The sequence below is a fragment of the Salarias fasciatus genome, chromosome 10 (assembly GCF_902148845.1).
Source record: "Salarias fasciatus chromosome 10, fSalaFa1.1, whole genome shotgun sequence".
In the NCBI taxonomy this organism is placed as follows: Eukaryota; Metazoa; Chordata; class Actinopteri; order Blenniiformes; family Blenniidae; genus Salarias; species Salarias fasciatus.
The window spans coordinates 9,695,797-9,714,112 of record NC_043754.1 but is presented as its reverse complement, the minus strand read 5'-3'; the positions used below and the strand labels follow the sequence as shown (position 1 = coordinate 9,714,112).

Sequence of the window (18,316 nt, the reverse complement as noted above, 5' to 3'; positions counted from 1 at the left end):
AAGCAAAAAAAAAAAGTTGCAAAGAATCTCAAAAATAGTCACACTCTCTCAAAAACATGATTTTTGGTGTGAGAAACGACAGCAGCTGACCTCGTGCTGCTGGGACGCGGTTCAGATATGAACATCACCAAGCTTTACTGATGGCCGACACCATTATTAGGGATGTTTCCGGTCGGGTTTGGGTTGAAGTCTTTTGACTCGACGCGAGCCTGAACTAAACGTGAGCTTTGATGAGTCTAACCAACGAACTCTCTGGTTGAATTCCCTTCCTGATGTCAGTCTGTCTGCTGGATGTGTTTCTCTCCGCTCCCTTCCAGACCAGTCTCGAGCCGAGAGGTCCAACTCCATCACCGTGGCGGGAGCCGTGATGGGCGCCGTCCTCGCCCTCTTCCTCATCACCGTCTTCACCATCATCGTCCTCACCGCTCGCAAGACCCCGCCGACGGCCTTCACCGACAAAGTGTAAGTCGGGCAAATAATTCATGCGGCGGAACACACTCGGCCGGTTAATTAATGACACGATAGCCGGAGAGGTGACCGAGGCCCCACCGGTGGGTTCAGGGAGCCGCTCCTTCCTCCTGTGGAGAGAGCGGCGGCGGATCGCGCCCCGGAGCCGGGAGGCCTGCAGGACAAGGTTGAGGGGAGGCAGATAATTGCTGTCTTGGCAGCGAGCCCTTGTCCCTATTTTGTTCAGTCTGTTCACATAGTGCACCCATGCCCATGTTAATGTTAGATCAAAGAAGAATAACTCAGAGGTTAAATTATTTAGAAAAGAGCTGCGTCGCTCCTCCGCCGGAGTCCCATGACTGACGTTAAACGCTGTTTGTTGCTGCATCTGTTCTAAGTAATTGACATCTGCTGAATGCAGATTTTACGTGTTCCTGTGCGCAAAAGCACAAACCTGCTCGTTTTTTTTTTTTTTTTTTTTTTTTTTTTAATCTCTGCTTCATGTTAAAAAGTTCACACTTGCAAAGGTGCACTTTTGGTGTCAATAGGAAATGATGGGCCCTCTGCCTCTTACATAACAATCATCGGTGAGCCTGAGCCATATTTGCAAGGTTGCAGATTGAGCTGCTCATCCATCCCTGTCAGCACGCTCGTCACGCTCACCTCAAGGATGTCTCCAGAAAGGCATCCAGCAGAGATGAGGATGTAACACATCCAGAAGTCAGAACATGCCTGGTAAAATCACCTTGTCAACCGCAAATAGGAGATGTTCAAAAAAAAAAAAAAAAAAAATAGACTCACTTATCGCCTCAAAAAAAGTACCTCGTGTGTTCTATTTTATAGAAGGGATATTTACTGTTTCTGATTTCGTGATGTTTTAAATTAAGTCTTGAATAACAAATTTTGTATGTAATAAAAAAAAAATCCATAGGAAGATGTAAAACAGTTTTAAAAAAAAATCTCTTGTTATCGTAAAATTCTGGCTGGATGGCTTTGCAAAAATAGCAGTGAGGAAAATGCTAATTACTCTGCCTCACAATAGGGGGCAGTGCTGAGCACACAGCGCTTTGTTCATTTAGTGGAAAACCGTAACATATTACAGAATCCTGTTCAAAAAATACACAAGTACATGATGTAAATGTTATCATTTGCTTAAATGAGCAAAAAATAATGTGAAGATTTGAATTTTTTGCAGTAAAATAAGGTTAGAAAGTAATCCTGCCGAAAGCTCCTTGGTAAAACCTCTGCAGGCCTCGCTTTGAGGCTCATTATTGAAAAACTCTAATCAACCACTCCAGAGAGAAATAATCCTCCATTGTAAATATTTGCCGTGCCTGCCTCAGAGTTGTGTTTCAAAGATCCCGCTGCCTACACTGTACCAGGCGGCCGTCGGCGTTAGATTTACGAGCGGACGCCCGCTGTGACTGAGTGTGGCCCTGCATCACCGCCCTGACACTACAGGACACTCCATCTCACCGCGCGCCTGTCCGGTCAATGCCACGACAAACTTAGCATCTTAAGCGTGACCGTGGCTGGAAGTCCCAGCGGGCCGCGGGGGAAGGCGTTGGAGGGGGAGGGGAGCGAGCCGGCGCGGTACCTCGTGCCCTACCTTCATCGCGCCTGAGCGTAGGGCGGCAACGTCGCAACCTCTCGCCGCTTGCCAGCCCAAAAATATGAAAGAGGAGAGCAGCATCAAGTGACACGTGGCGTTGGAAAATCAATGCCCTTCATGACGTCTTTTTATGAATGGCCAAGGTCGACAGCGGGCTTTGGTTTAGTAGTGGACAGGGACTTCAATACACGTGGAAATGACTCAGCGTTTTACAGGCTTTAGAGGAGCAGCTGTCGGAAACCGTCTGATTTACTACCATGAATGAAAGTCCGTCACTTTTATTCCTGTGTTGTTGGATATCTGAAACTCTATTGATTTAGGCGTTATGCCATTAGGATCACTCAGCTCTCTGCTTAAAAGGGACACTTGAGGATTGTATATCCATAAAACTTGCAAAAGATGAACTCGGAAAAATGACTGTTTTACAAATACGACTCAGAACTGATCAGTGGAGTTCCTCCGGTTACCAAAACATTTGATCCTACTGTCCATCTTTTGACGCTCTCTGTTCATTTGAACAGCTACAGCCGGTCTTCACATCTCCAGCCCCGACAGAACACCACTTGCATACTGTTTACATCTTTGTCTTCCCTTTTAAAACGGGGTTAAAGCTCTGCTACAAACTGCATCGCAACAAGGACCCGCTCATGTGAGAGAAAATGTGTCGTGACACATTGTTCTAAACAGGAGGACCTCCACCACAAGAATGCACAAGTCTTTTTTACAGCTTTAAATTCAGCTCAAAATGAATTACAATCTGCTTTATTTTTACAAAGTTTAAACATTTTGAGAATTTGAGGGACGATTATTGTCAGAAAGACTAAAAAATGATCTTTGTTTCAGAGCAGGATGTGATTTGTGGAGGGACCTGGTGTCACTTTATCAATCTGAATGTAATGGAAATGTAAAATCCTCTTTCAGAAATTTCAAATGAGCACAGGAACGATTCCTTTTATTGTCCAGAATCACAACAGATTTTATAAAACTTTCATTGTTGAGCTTTTTAGTGTGACACCAGATGAATGCTGTGTGTGATTTTGGAGGTAAATCACAGATGGGGAGTCACTGTGCAGTCTAAATGTTTTCATTCACCATATTCCACTTTTTACCTGCTGCTTCCGCTGAAAACACAGACGAGACGATATTCTGACGTCTCCAAATGTCTCAACCTGACCATTTCCCGTGGTGTGTCTTCGGGCAGCTGACTCAGACTGTTGACTCTGCACCCTCGATAAACTGTGGCTCTGACTCCTCCGTTCGGCGTCCGCCTGCTCTTGAGAACCTCTCTTCATTGCATTTTCCTCTTTCCTCTGAAGCATTGACCTTCCTCCGACACACAAGCCGCCCCCTCCCTACTCGGAGAGAGCTCCTGCGGTTCCTCTGGGAGTCCACGCATCGCAAGTGGCCTGGCTGTGTCAGGTGAACCCCCCTCTCTTTATTCTCATGCTTTTTTTTTCTTCTTCTTCCTCTTCTTCTTTCCTAACAGCTGGTTTGAAGTCATTATGTATGCGAGCCATCCTGCCTTTACACCAAACTACATGGCCGCTTTGTTCGCTAATGATGAGTCACAGCAGGCGGCTAGAACAACCTGCTGACTACCTTCATCGGATTTTATGGAGCAGAAGGCTTTAATGGTAGTAATCACTTAACATGTAAGATAGTTTAATTTTTAATTATTGTTCTCAGCTGAAGCTTTCATAAGCATGCCGGTGTTTCAGCCTCAAGGGTTAAAAAAAAAAAAGCAGCTTCTGGATCACAGTTTGAAGGATTCCTGTCTTTGCAGACCCGCAGAGCCGAGCGGCGGTACGAGCTCGGCGACAGGCCGGATCCCCCCGCCGCGAGGTCGGGACCGCACGGCGGCGGCCCCCAGCAGGCCTCCCGCCTGGAGTGGGTGTGTCACCAGAGCGGGACGGACAGGGTGTACATCAACCACCGCGAACACTACGTGTGACGCACGGTCCTAAACACAGTCCACCGATCACACTGGCAGCCGGCCCGCCCCGGCGGCGCCGAGCACACGGGACCTCCGCCGCTTCACTGAGCCATCAATCCAGAGGAGGAAACAGGTGGCAGCTTTAGACGAAGGACTATTTATTTGTGAGCAGTTTTCACACATCTTCACCACTATCCGTCAGACGATCCTCATTCTGCCTTTAACACAACTATGACGGTTGATCCTTTGCTGCCGAGATCCATAATTATAAGCAGTTAGAAGTGGAGCGTTGTCATTTATATACGGTAACAGGAAGGTGATAAATATGAGTGCAGAGTCGGTACATTCAACAACAACCTCCGCTAACAGCCGCTGCCATGCAGAATGGTGTCAGAGCCGCTTGTGGCCGCTGTACAAAACCTCCCACGTTCCCAGAGGAACGCTCCACCGCAGATCCAGGGAAGTGGGACTCATCAACTCGCCATCATTCTAAAAATCCTCGCTTTGATTTAGATATTATCATCTAATCAAAAACAGTTAGAACATGTCAGTTTGGTAGATGACTTCTTTGTTGTAACAATGTTTCTTGGCGACGATGGCGAGTGGACGTGCATTTGTGGGATTAACAGCAGGTTGCTGCTCACTTTGTCGGTCTCTGTTCAAGCCAATCTCACTAGTTCAGCACTGCTGGAAGGTTTTGGGTACGAGAAGCTCAAAAATCCAGAGTCAACAGGGGCTGTTTGACAACAGCAGGGAGGAATTGGCCTCTCAGCTCCGCTACTCATCCCACAAATGCATGCTCACTAGAATTCGACATATTTTAAACAGGAAATAAACCAACTTTACGTCAGTTTATTACTTGTGCTGTGATACAGTGTTATATCAAATTAATCGTCTACCAAAAATTATCTCAGTTGTGCACCCAGTTTGTTTTTATTTTCCTTTTTAAAAGCCTTTTTTTTTTTTAAAGCACCTGTTTTGTTTTGTTTTTTCTCAGTGTAAAGCTCAGTGACTCACCAAAATCCATACACTCTCATATCAGTGTAAAGATCAGTGAATCTGTTCTCAGTCAGACTTCCTGGGTCCAGTGAGATTACTGCAAACAAAGAGGCAGCTCACAGACATAGATGGATTTATTAAGGTAGTTCTGTCCTCGTTCTGCAGCAGAACGTCTCCATCTGTAGCCGCGTAGAGTCGTAACCTTGTACTAAACCGCGAGGCGTCTTTAATACAGTTTTCATAAATACTGTGCAAAGAAAGATCACGTTTTCCCTTTCAGCTTTGTTCAGATGGATTTCACCAGGGGTTCTCAAAGTGTGCGGCAGGCGCCTCTCACATGGCGACAGACAGCTTCAAGGGGGCCGCAGAAGCAGGGGAACTCTGGGGGTTATTTCTTTTTAATTTGTCATAAAAAAAATCATGGTGAAAAAGAGAATAGTTGGAAATTCAATCCAATAATTATTTAATACTAACAAATTTACATTTCTGCATTTGTTCTAAGACTTATTCTGAAATAAGCTTGAGTGTCTGTAATTACCACAAGAAGAATTGCTTTTTAATGCCACTGGCTGAAGTTAACACGGCGTGTCTTCTTAATAAACCCTGCATTCAGCCACAGTTTACTTATCAGCGTGAGAGGTTGGGGTGCTGTTGTGTAGTTTAAGTTGTGTGAGGAGTGGTTCATCCTCCCGCACGTTGAGAACTCCGGGAATACAGTTAACATGCCTGTAAAATGTATTTTAGTGAAGTTTCCTGTAAAGATGAAAACTAACCGTTCAAGTGCCATATTGACATTTTGGGTTTTCTGTCGCGTTCACCTTCCTCCAGTGTGACGAGGTGAGTCTTTTTCTCATTGGATATATGAATTAAAGTGCATTATGTTGTGAGTCGTGGTCTGAGTCGGAAGCAAACACACAACAACATAAAGAAGAGCCTTAAATGAAAGGCTCCTGTGAAGTGCTATGTGAAGTCGGACGGCTCTACGGTGCATGCGGGTGTTCAGTGACCTTTTTAAAGTAAACGCTGTGAGAAATGGAAGCTCTGACTCACTTTTGTTGGGAAACAAAACGAGAAGGTCCTCGAGTGTATGAGAGGGAGTCTGAATTGATGCACGCCTTGGTGTGTTATGAAGAAAGGAAGAAACCCTCTCAAGGTCACAGTCACATTGCATTCACCACGATTCCCCACAACTAAGTGAAAAGAGGTTTTTTTTATTCGAGCACACTGAGTGGAGACGACACGGCGTGCGTGTCTGAAAAGCCCGAGCTCACGCTGCAGCGATGGTGTCAGTGTTAAGACAGAAATCTTTGATTTGTTCATTTCAGTCAGTGCTCAGGGTCTCTCTGGCTCTTTGAATGGAGGGGGGGGAGGCGCTGTCCAAGAGCAGCACCTCGTGGTCACACGTGGCAGTGCAGTCTGCTGGATTGCGTGTCTGTATCTAAAAAAAAAAGAAAAAAAAACTTTGGAAAAGTCCTTTTTATTCCCTCTTTTTATTTCAGACTGTGAGACTTCCATACATATGAGATTCATCACTTAAAATGTTCTATGTCTTATTGTGTTTTTATTCTTTATAATGTTAGTTTACAAGTCATGAAGATCAATAATGCAGTTTAAATTGTAGTTATTTCCCAAAGTGTTTTTTCCTCTTTAAACTTTTTTCATTCATCTGAGTGTGAAAATAATTTGTGTAACAAGTGACTTTTCAATGATTTTCTAATGTTTTAGCGACCACTTTTCATTGCAGAGAATAGGCCAAATCAGTTTTTCATCAGTTATTTTGACAAGCTAAACTGAAAGAAGTGTAGTAATAATAATAAAGTCAAGTTTAAATAGATAATTCAGTTCCAGCAGCACTCACTGTCCTCCTGTTATTACATAACAATAAGATAAATTGAAATTACAACTGTAAAAAAAGAAAGATGATAACTCCTTCCACATCAGAGTTAACGCCTGTAACACAGAAACATGATTAGGAAGCAGTTTGGAGTTACAGAGTGCACAACGGTCTCCTCATCATGTGTAGTAAATAACTTTATTGGGGAGCTAAATTACAACAGGAAAGAACAATTTAAAAAAATATAGAAATACCAACAGAAAGATGAGTAAATCTAAAACAAAAGACCAAAATGACAACTATTACAAATGATGCCTAAATTCAGACATTTTCCTTTTTTTATTGGCCATGACAAATGATCAACATTTAGAGGTGAAGAAAATAAAAATGATTTTAGACTCCATTTAATGTTACTTCTTTGATTTTACCACGAAGTGTGCGTCGTGAAAGCTAGTGAAAGTTATAGTGTTATGTCAGTGCAGGTGAATGGACGGTAGTCTGGAGCAGCGTGATCTCCAAACAACCTACAAAACATTTGTGACAAAATAAACAGCATTTATACCTCTATATTAAGACATTATGAGTGCAGGTTCACCTGAACTCAGGTTAAAAACAGCTGCATTTAAAGAACTGCTTCCAATGAAGTGGCTCAGGTTTGGCAGCAAAGTGAAAGAATTCCTCTGTAAACCAAGTCCAGTTAACTTGTGAAGCACAATTCAAAAATGGTAATATGTAATTAATTGGAAAAGTTATTTGTTTGGAAGATCTAAAAACATTCCAATAAAATATAACTTACTTTACTTTATGAGGTGTGCAGTGTGATGTTATGAAGATGTTTTTTTTTAAAACAACATGCATGACCGCGTCCGTAAACACACTGACCGCTTCATAATGGAGCTGAGCTCACAGGCAGTAAATTCTTACACTGCACAGAAACACGCAGTATGATATGACAGTGATCTTGTCTGTTTTTTTACGACAGCAGTAAATGTTTATGGGACTCTCCAAATGACTTTGAAGGTGGAATACTTTCGGCATGAAGATGAGCGGCTTCCTGAAGCTTGTTCTTGTGTATTTAAATGGATGATTAATATCTTCTTGGCTCATTTATGCTTCTTAACTTTCCTCACAAGCAAGTAGTATCTCATTCATAAGGTTAGTTTTTTTTTAAGTCACAAACAGTAACTTTCATATGAAGTATCTGAAAACAGCAATAAATATTTTACATATGATAAAGGCACAGTCACTGATGTATACACAGTATTTTGTTTCTGGCTCTCAAAGTTATGAAGCAGAAAGATGCTCTTGATAAAATAGATTAAGGCATCACGGTTGAACAAATGGATGAGGCAATTACTGTAAACACCACAGTGGATAATGCAGTTTCTCATTCCTGAATTAAAAGTGTTGTTTTTCTGTAATAATTACTCAAAATGTACTTGAACTTTCTGATGAGAGTGCAGATTCTCGTACCGTTAAATAGCTTTAAGAGGGTTTTGTTTATGCCTGATAAAAAAAAAAGTGATGGAAGCAGAGCAGAACTCTCACAAAAGTTGAAAAGTTGCTGCTCAGAAAGCTTCTTTTTTTTTCTAATATGTCAACAGAGCAGATGCGGCGCTGTTAATGCTGATGAACGTTAAGTGATTTGCATGTTGTTTTTATTCTGTACAGCCAACAATGAGTGATGCTAAATAATGGAAGCAGCGATAATGCTTCGGCGTGTAGTTATGAATAATTCTGCAGGTGAACGGGAACACAGTGCTCTCAAGTAAAAATAGACTTGTTACCAAAAAAAAAAAAATAAATAAATAAAAAGCAGTAATACTCGATGGCGTTCCAGCAGTGTGAACTGATTGTATTAATCACTGCTCACAGGGAGCAACTCGGTAAATAAAATTCCCCTCCTCTGATGTCTTCCCCCCCCCCCCAACTTCTCTTTGAGTGAATGGCAGCTTTGTTTCAGCTGTCAGGATCAATTAAATCTTGCTCCCATAAACAAGCATCACGGCGGAGACATGGAAAAGAGCTGCCCCTCCGGCGGCCCCGCAGAGGATGCCCCATTCCAACAGTTTCCAGATCCCTCATTCCTGGGCGCCTTCACTCGACAGCCAGCGCAGTTACTTTGACTTGGCTTTCGCTTTCGGGGCAGGAGCGGCTACAGCTGCAGGCTTTGGGGCCGGGGCGGGGGCCGGCGGGGGTCTCACAGACTCATACAGATTCTTGCACCTGTAAAGAAAACAAGAGGATCAGAACACACTCACAGAGAGAGAGAGGGGTGTCAAATGAAGAGGGAGTGACTCACATGTTCCTGATCTTTCTTACGAAAGCTCTGACCGCTCGTACGAGCCTCCTTATCCGCACCTGTCAGGGTTAAAAAGAGCAGCCGCTGCACTCAGAGAGGTGCTCCAGGCCGCTTTCCTGAAGAGTCTGAGTCACGCTCTCCAGCAGCACGTTAAGGAATCACGGCTAAAAGCTTGAACGATCAGAAATTAGAACGAAACTCACCTGCTGCTTCTTGTACAACAGAGGAAGGGAGAAAACGGCAATCACAGCTGTGAAGCACAGGAAATGAAAATGATGGATGGCGTTTCACCACCAACTCTTTGTGAAACACAGTCGTCCTTTAAACAGCATGCCGAACAAACAAACTATCTATCAAACTGAAGCGTGGGGTTTTTAAGGTCTGTTAAAGCTGTGCTTTCCAAACTTGAAGAAGGATCTGCTCTAAACAAACGCCCGTGATGCACTATTGTTTTTTTTTTTGTTGCGTGATCCTTAATCTGGGTTTCACCCCTGAGATGGCACTGCATGAAAGATTCATGGATTCTTTTTTTGGGAAGGAGTCACGACGGTAGGCGCTGGCAGCCCCGCGTCCTCTGCCGTTGTTTGTGAGTCAGAAAATGCAGGGAAGAGAAAATGAGCTTGGCGCTGAAGTGCGAGGAGGAGCAGGCATAACTCACCAGTAATCACCAGAGTCAGTCCGGTAGTTAGGACGCCGACATAGCTCAGTAGATACAGAAGTAAAGCAAACTGAAAGAACAAGGACAAACATGAATCAAACTGTTAATGAATAACCATAAATCTCTTTGTGGTTCACAGATGAAGCTATAAGAAGCTGCTAAAATAAACACGTAGTACACTTGGTATTATTTCTAACGGTTAAATGTCCTTTTTTATCATCGCCATCAGATAGAGTGGAGATTAGAGAGTTCAGTAACGGTGACACTACACTTTACCTGACATGTTTAAATCTAATTTGAGCTTCCTACGATCACTCTAGCCTCCGACCAGGAGGTTTCAGAGCCAAGGCAGGGGAACGCTGCTCTGAACAATGTCACCAGAACAATAAACAGGATCAATTATTTATATGATATCCTCTCAGAGGACTTTCAGAGTTCAGTCTGGACAAAGCTCCAAATCTGAGTCTGTGGTTCTCTCATGGAGAAGGATGGAGGGGAACACCTTCCCCAGGGTGGAGGGACTTCTTGTTTAACTGCTCTTTCAAAAACAATCTTTTTTTTTTTAAATAATCACTTCACTGATACATATTTCCCCAAATCTAATGAGCCTTCAGTTCCTCTCAGACCTTTATCGAGTCCATCATGCTGTCAATGAAGAGGAGGCGTTTGAACTCTGTGACGGCGAACGCGACGAGCAGCACCACCTCCTCCACCAGCACCACCGTCTCCTTATCAGTCAGAGAGTTGTCATAATCCAGATAGGACCTGAGGGCAACGTCACACACACACACAGAACTTTAATGGTACGAGCCGTGTGAGACATGAGCGATACACAGACGGGATGTGAGGACTCACTGGAAGGGGTGGACGCCCGGGTTCCAGCGCAGCAGCTCCAGCAGCTTGTAGTACAGGCGAAGGGTGAAGGTGACACACATGACCCCGAGGCAGATGTGGGAGAGCACCGTGATGGCACTGAGCTGAAACAGGCTGGCCAGGCCGACCACCAGGCCCGTGAACACCACGGCAGTCTTCTTCACGTTCCGCCAGTACACAAGCTCCACGACTGCAAAACAGGCCACGCTTTTATCAGGGACAAGGCAAGCACTTTCAGTTGTTTATTTATTTTTTCGATATTGCATTACTTGTTGGTGACACTGTGTTTTACGCTGTCACCTCTTAATAACTCCTTGTTGAGAAGCAGAAGAAGGATCGATGTTGATCAAATTTGCAGTTGAGATGAAACTGAAAGACGCTATAAGGTGAGAGGAGTCTATTATATCACAGGAAAATCTATTTTTAATCACTCTAGAGCTTCCGTCTGTGCGGTTTATGAAAAACACAAGAAAAACTAGAACCAGTCCAACGAGAAATCATGTATGATGATCTTTATCGTCACAGGTGAAGATTAAAAGGTTCCAAGAGCAGAGCTGCTGCAACGCAGAACCGTGTGAAAATTGTTACTTTCAGCTTTAAAATCAACTCAAACATTTACGGACAACAAGAGATACTCAACTGTAATGACTGAACCGCGCTGTCTCAGTGTTTTTGCCTTATAATAAGAATGCATAAGTTTGAATGCAGGGTCTCTGTGCAAATTTTGAAAAAAAAAAATTTCAAATACGTTTCATATAATTTAATGAAAGTGTGGCAAACAATCCAATGATGTAAGTTAGTTAGGGCTATTCTGTAGATCAGCTAAAGAGTTTAGTTATCATTAGTTATTAGTTACTTCCCCCATCGTTGATATATATCATGATGCTGGTGGAGTTTCAGAGACATGATAGAGGCTGGAGGAGGGATAGCAGGGAGACAAGATTAAAAACTAAGAATTTGATGTAGATTATGAGAAGGAAGCAACAAAATAATTCTGAATAATTACTTTTTCTCATATTGGTATGGTTAGATCATGTGTCCTTCAGCAGTTACTTTCGATGTAAAGAGCACATATACTAACTGAATAAAAAAACATGGATCTTTTATTCAGTATAAAGTCTTTAACAGCCTTTCATGAACTAACAGATTTCAGGATTTAACTTTAAGGCAATAAACAAATAGTTGTGACTTTATAACACTTATAGAAGACAATAGAACAGCTAGTTTATACCTTAACAACAACAGACTACACACACACACACACACACACACACACACAAAAACTATCTTGTTGACATCTACTCTGTAAATACAACAGAATAACTAATTCAACAAGCAGAGTTTACTGAAGTGAACACAGGATGAATCACAAAGAGAATCACAAATCACACTGACGCTTTTACTCGAGTAATCTCCCAAGAATGTCTTACTCATAACTCCACGCTTAAGCTAATCCAAAATAACCAAAGTGGATTTTGAATAACCGCAAATAGAATAAGTCTGACAAGAAAACACTTTTCACCAAGACTCACACACAAACAAAAAAACAACAGTCAATCAGCAAAGGCTCCTCGTTTGGCTGAGTCTGTCCATCTGTCCCCCCAATGAAAGATCTGCTGGACTCAGGATTTGACTCGCCATCCTGTCAGGATTCCCAGCAGCCCACTGGAGGCGGGGGGAAAACACACTCTCTGCTTCTCCTCCAGCTGACAGATGAACTCTGCCCGGCTCCTTCTGTTTACTTAAAGCTGCCACTATTTGTTTCCTTACGTTTGTTGGCCATTTCTGCGGCAATCCTGCTTGCTCCCCTCTCTTCCTCGCGCTCCCACCGTTGGCCCGCACTCCGGGCTTTTTTTGGCCACCCCAGCTCCGTCAGCAGTATAAGGCCTGCCTGGCCTAATTTTATCCTGTATTGGATACACCCTGCTTGAATTCACACACACACACACACAGGCTCACAGACACTCAAATAGGGAACCCGAGACATCAGCATGTTCATGTCCCCCGGCCTTCAGAGACTCTCAGGCCTCCTCCAGCAGCTGGCAGTGAACCTGCACACACAGACCTTCACACACAAACAGGCTAGCGAGGAACAGCTCTATCTGTCAAACTTATCACCAATTAAGCACCATAAGAAGTTCAATCGCGTCAGAGCGTGCCTCTCTGCACCTGCTGCTCACTGCAGTAATTATAACACACTAATACATTCCTAATGACGCTTCATTATGGCTACATAGACCAACAGTAAAAGTACAAGTGCTTCATTAGGGGCTCTCTGAAAGCACCACAAAGATGGATTATTTCCTCATTATTTCCTGAGATATTTGCAGGTCTCAGACTCACGATGCTTTCGTCTCAGCGTGCACGTTTGTGTGGGACAGTATTGTGAGTTATTGCAAATCAGAGCTCCGTTCTCCATCCTTCCCTGTGTGGTCACAGAGCACCTCGGCCGGCACCTAAATCAAAGTGCGTGGAGAATTACAGAGTGGTCATGTCTGCAGGGCTGACTGCACACAGCTAAGCTGGGATTCAGGAGGAATGATGCCAAACACAACAGCTGTAAACCATGTTGTGGTGCATAATCGTGCAAAATGAAAAAAAAGAGAGAAAAAAAGCATTCAAGAGGGAATATAATAAATCAAAAACATGCAGTTTTATTTCCTATTTACTACTAAAAAAACTAAATTATCACTATTATTATTATTATTATCATCAATATTATCATTATTATTACTGAGATACATTAAGGCACTACCATTATGCTTAATATAAAAATAATCTGAAAAATATCAGTATAAAGGGATAATCATAAACCGTCTTCTCGCTGTCTTCTGCTGTCACACACTTTCTGCTAAATGGCCGACACTCGTGTAATCCACAAACCCATAATCCAAGCCGATCAAAGGTTGAGATTACTGACGGCGTGGGAGGGGCAGGGCTGCAGATAGGCGGACAGTGAGGGAGGCTGAGCTCAGACGTGACAGTGACAACGCTCGCAGGCCCGGGATTGGTGCACACAAATAGCCGGCCAATCACAGCAGATGCAGGGAAAATAACAAGGCGAAAAGGAGAGCTGGAGAAAGAGGGAAGAGCTATGAAAAAGCGAGGGAGAAGGTGAAATCACAGCAGCACAGAGGAGAAGACTAGACGAGGGAGGAAGAGGAAGAATGAGCGGAGGAGGGAACGCCGATCAGTGAAGTCTCCAGAGAGGGAGAGCCGAGGAGAGGAGGGAGATGAGCAGGGAGAGGGGGGAAGGCAGCCAGCGCAGAGAACATCCATCAGCTCAGGCAGCCATGCTCTGAGCCCTGGAGCGGCAGGGCTACGCAGACGCTGCACGGGCCCATCACCAGGCCTGCGCCTCACACCTCCGTCCCAGCCGCAAACACCAGGCCAGGGACAAAGGAAGATTCTCCAAGTGTCAGCCGCACGTCAGAGCCATGAGGACGGCCCGGAAGGGGAGCGTGGAGATGCCCGCGTTCGTCCGGCAGCTGGTGAAGGAAACGGAGAAGAGGGTCAGCTCTTTCTTCAAGGGGGGGCGTGGGGGAGCGGCAGAGGGGGAGACACCGGGGAGGGGGGAGAAGGAGGAGGTCATCCCCAGCCCCTACCTGGACCGGCCGGTGCTGGACAAGCTGACGGAGGAGGGCTGCGCCCGCTGGGGCCTCACCTACGCCCTGGGGAGTATGCAGGGATGGAGGGCCAACATGGAGGACTTCCACAACTGCGTGCCACAGCTGGGCGGAGAGCTGGCCGACTGGAGCTTCTTCGCCGTGTTTGACGGACACGCAGGCAGCACCGTGGCACAGTACTGCTCCCAGCACCTCCTGGGTCACATCCTGGCTACAGGTGACTTCAGATCAATTGTAAATTGAATGTATGAAACTGATTGTCCATTGATGAACAACTGTGTTTAACCCTAACCGTGACAGATAATTTAATACATCAAGCTTCAACTCTTTGCAGCACCTGTTTCAATAAACGACTGTGCTTCAACTTTGTGCTCGCAGGTGGAATGGGACCCGAGGACGACCCCGGGAAGGTGAAAGGAGCCATCACGGAAGGTTTCTTCCAGACCGACAAGCACCTGCACTCCGTGGCTCGCCGAGAGGGCTGGGAGAGGGGCGGCACCACGGTGGTGGCCACCCTCATCTCGCCGTATTACATCTACTTCGCCAACTGCGGCGACTCCAGGGCCATGCTGTGCCGCTCCGGCCAGGTCTGCTTCTCCACCGAGGACCACAAACCCTACAGCCCTCTGGAGAAGGAGCGGATCGAGAGCGCAGGCGGCACCGTGTCCCTCCAACGGATCAACGGCTCCCTGGCGGTGTCCCGCGCCCTGGGCGACTTCAGCTACAAGGGGGCGGAGAACCGCAGCCCGAGCCAGCAGATGGTGTCTCCGGAGCCGGAAGTGTTCGTGGTGGAGCGCTCGCCGGCGGATGAGTTTCTGGTGCTGGCCTGCGACGGGGTGTGGGACACCATCAGCAACGAAGATCTGTGCGCCTTCATCCACAACCGGCTGCAAGTCTGCACCGACCTGAGAGACGTCTGCAACCAAGTCATTGACCTCTGTCTCTACAAGGTCAGAAGCAGCTGATTCGAGCCAAAAACAAGATTCTGCAGTAGTCTGTACAACAAGTCCTTTTAACTGAACACAAAACACATTTCCAGGGTGGAACCGAGTTACATAATTTTGAATGTGCTTTCACGCTTGATCTGAAACAGCCAGCGTTTCAGACTATATATAAAATAAGTGCCGGTTTTTAAAAGACGTCATAGAAACACGTAATCGACCTCATTCATTCTCATGTTTTAACCTTACCTATGATATCTTAAGATATGTTTTTTATGAGCTATTTTACTTTTATAAAGAATACACCAATGATGGATAATCAAATCAACAAGAGCTGTTTTTTGTGTATATAAATTGGTATCTATCACTGAAAACTACACAGAAATGAAGATGATTCAGAGCAATCAACAGGAGGGAGTGACGCTGATAACGATGCAGATGGCTCTAGGAATTAATCATTGCAAATTGTGGAAAGAGCACACAAATTAATTAGCTAAACAAATTAACCCTATATGTTTAGACAGTTGAAAAAAATGCTAGCAAGTTATTACACGATACAGCTGGTCATGCTTGGACTAGGATTTAAGTGACTTTCTTAGCTCTTGCGGTCTTGTGCAATGCAGAGATTAATGGAGTACCAAACTTTAAAAAAAACATGCTTTTAGGTTTTTTTCTTCAACTAAAGCTTCTTCTGCCTTGTTTAGACTCTGGCTGCTGCTGCTGCTGCAGCTGTTCGGGGCACAATGTGACAGATCACCTTAAAATAGACTGCTGAGATGTCAGGATGAGATACATGGAATTATTCTGGGTTCCTACTTGGAAACCAGTATAGAGAATGGTTAAAATACAGAATTCTGGACATTTTCACTGTACATTGGATAATATGGAAAGGACTGTAACCAATGCTTGTGTTTTTCAGTCATTACTAAAATGTAGTCAAAGAATCCCCACGAATTAACCCCAACATAGTTTAGTATTGTAACTCACAGGACCTCCAGCCCATGATCTATTTTGTGTTTTCTTTAATAGCACATCAATACAAACATGTGCACGCTCGATAGTGCCACTCAGTTATGTAACTGAGATCCAGCTCGGATGTGCACAATGACCTCAAAATGTCAGGGCTCCTTCCACACTCCATTTAACGTTTTCAAGCTCCACTGCGCCAGCGTGACATTGGGAGGCAAACCTTGAGGTGAAAATGATCTCTCTCCAAAACCAGGCACACGGGATTAAATAATGTTTCATATGTTGACATTTGTAAGGTCAGCCATCATTACTCACCCTTGCTGACGCCGCCTCGCTCCACAGGGCAGCTTGGACAACATCAGCATCATCCTGCTGTGCTTCCCTGGAGCCCCCCAGCTGTCTGCAGAGGCACTGCACCAGGAGGCCGAGCTGGAGGACCTGCTGGAGTCCAAAGTAGCAGGTGAGCGAGTCAAGATGACGTGCATGTAAGAACTACCACATAGTTCTTTATGAAATATGGCATTCTCTCCCCCCATTGTCTATTCTTTCCGCCGTCTAACAGAGATTTTTGAAGAGCTGTGTGCCAGAGGAGAGGAGCCTGACCTGCTCTCTGTCCTCACAGTCCTCGCATCCACTGTCATCCCGGGTTTGCCTCCGGGCGGAGGCATACAGAGCAAGTAAGTGACCAGAAATGACTCTTCCTGTGTGACTCGCTGTGTGTGTAACAGTCTGTGTATGTACGGCGAGTGTGTTGTTAAATGACACCACGTTGCTTCTGTGTGACAACAGGAGAAACTGTATTATTTCTGCTTACTACCAACAACGAGAGATTCACATGCCCACAGTACCAGATGTGAGTAAACAACCACATACTAAACTATCACCAATGCAAATTACCGTACATTCAGTGATGTTTTATATATTGTGTGTGTGTGTCCAGGATTTGGGAGGCTCCTAGAGGCCCAAACGAACCCCGTGTCCAGGGATCCAGGGAGGAACTGAAATCAATGTGAATATTTCCTCAATCAACAAAAAGGGAGATGACAAACAGGCAGAAGTGTTTGTTTACATCGTATTAAAAAGCAGCAACTTGTCGTAACAAATGCAATGCAAAAATAGATCTAATAATACCTGATACTTTATATTTGTACAAGAAGGATATTTTGTAAAAAAGGAAAAAAACAAAACAAAGCCTACTCAGAGACTCAGACCCAGCAACAAACCTCTGCCTCTTATTCAGTGAACAGAAAGTACAGATTCAAGTGTCGGCCTGTAAAACTGAATAACAACCAACTGTGAAACTGTACATTTTTTGTTGGATAAACCATTAGTACACGTAGAGTTGTATTTTAGGAGTAACGTTTTAAGAATAGATATAAAGAAGTAATTATTTAAGGAATTTATGTTTGCCTTTTCTTCTTTGGGAAGGAAAAAAATGTGTTGAAACATTGTTTTTGCCAGCCAAAAGCTAGCATGCAGCTAACATATATCCAGCTGTCTCAGTGTGAATAACCTTGCAGTTTTTAATGGGAACACACAAATTTACCTTCCTTCCTCATTGCTTGGAAGTGACGGACAAACACACGATTCAAGATTTATTTCTAAACGCATCAAGAAAAAAATACATTTCACTATTAGATACAACAATTAAAGATCTCTTTGAAGAAGTGTTTCCTCTTTGCATATTTTTAAGCATTCTTTAGATAAGAACTCCTTAGTGGGAGTATTGTTTGAGTGTGAAAAGGAAATCAAGAAGTACCCAAAAAAAACAAAAAACAATGAATCTGATCTTATATAATTAGGTTCTATATTCGTACATCATTTTGTGTCTGTGAAATGTATTTTTTCCATGAACTGGGTATTATGTACTGTGCTGCCTTATAAATATTTTATATAGGTGTAAAAACAAAGCGTCAGAACGGGTCAGTTTCTCAATAGATTCTTTTATCTGCGTCGTTACATTATTTCAGTGAGACATTTTGTGTGTATAAGAAAAATGATTGTTTCAAACAAATAAAGAATATTTGATTGATGAATGATCTGTTTTGAAATCATTAAAACATAATTGCAGATGAAAATGGGTGAGCACTTTGGAAGATCTCTAGTCAGGAAGCTTTTCTAA

At 44.0% G+C, this 18,316-nt stretch overlaps 2 protein-coding genes across 2 annotated transcripts; one reads left to right on the top strand and one right to left on the bottom strand.

The window, feature by feature from the left end:
* Window positions 1-8,708: 8,708 nt before the first annotated feature.
* On the bottom strand, window positions 8,709-12,585 carry rtn2b (reticulon 2b). Its single transcript, XM_030101243.1, has 7 exons — window positions 12,429-12,585; window positions 10,641-10,848; window positions 10,412-10,550; window positions 9,786-9,855; window positions 9,331-9,377; window positions 9,128-9,186; window positions 8,709-9,051 (listed from the first exon to the last, which is right to left on the bottom strand). The coding sequence occupies exons 1-7, from the start codon at window positions 12,439-12,441 to the stop codon at window positions 8,943-8,945; spliced, it is 645 nt and encodes a 214-aa protein (XP_029957103.1). The 5' UTR covers window positions 12,442-12,585; the 3' UTR covers window positions 8,709-8,942.
* Window positions 12,586-13,658: 1,073 nt separating this feature from the next.
* Window positions 13,659-18,117, top strand: ppm1nb (protein phosphatase, Mg2+/Mn2+ dependent, 1Nb (putative)). The gene is made up of 6 exons (XM_030100748.1): window positions 13,659-14,501; window positions 14,663-15,234; window positions 16,537-16,654; window positions 16,757-16,871; window positions 16,984-17,047; window positions 17,135-18,117. Exons 1-6 carry the CDS (start codon window positions 14,096-14,098, stop codon window positions 17,150-17,152), a joined length of 1,293 nt encoding a protein of 430 aa, XP_029956608.1. The 5' UTR covers window positions 13,659-14,095; the 3' UTR covers window positions 17,153-18,117.
* Window positions 18,118-18,316: the final 199 nt, after the last annotated feature.

Excerpts from the sequence above, each read along its gene's own strand:
- ppm1nb (XM_030100748.1), top strand. The coding sequence starts at position 14,096 with ATGAGGACGGCCCGGAAGGGGAGCGTGGAGATGCCCGCGTTCGTCCGG. Across the intron at positions 14,502-14,662 it reads GGGTCACATCCTGGCTACAG|GTGGAATGGGACCCGAGGAC; the intron begins GTGACTTCAGAT and ends TTGTGCTCGCAG. Across the intron at positions 15,235-16,536 it reads TTGACCTCTGTCTCTACAAG|GGCAGCTTGGACAACATCAG; the intron begins GTCAGAAGCAGC and ends CTCGCTCCACAG.
- rtn2b (XM_030101243.1), bottom strand. Across the intron at positions 9,378-9,785 it reads ACTGACTCTGGTGATTACTG|CTGTGATTGCCGTTTTCTCC; the intron begins GTGAGTTATGCC and ends TGTGCTTCACAG. Across the intron at positions 9,187-9,330 it reads TGTTGTACAAGAAGCAGCAG|GTGCGGATAAGGAGGCTCGT; the intron begins GTGAGTTTCGTT and ends TAACCCTGACAG.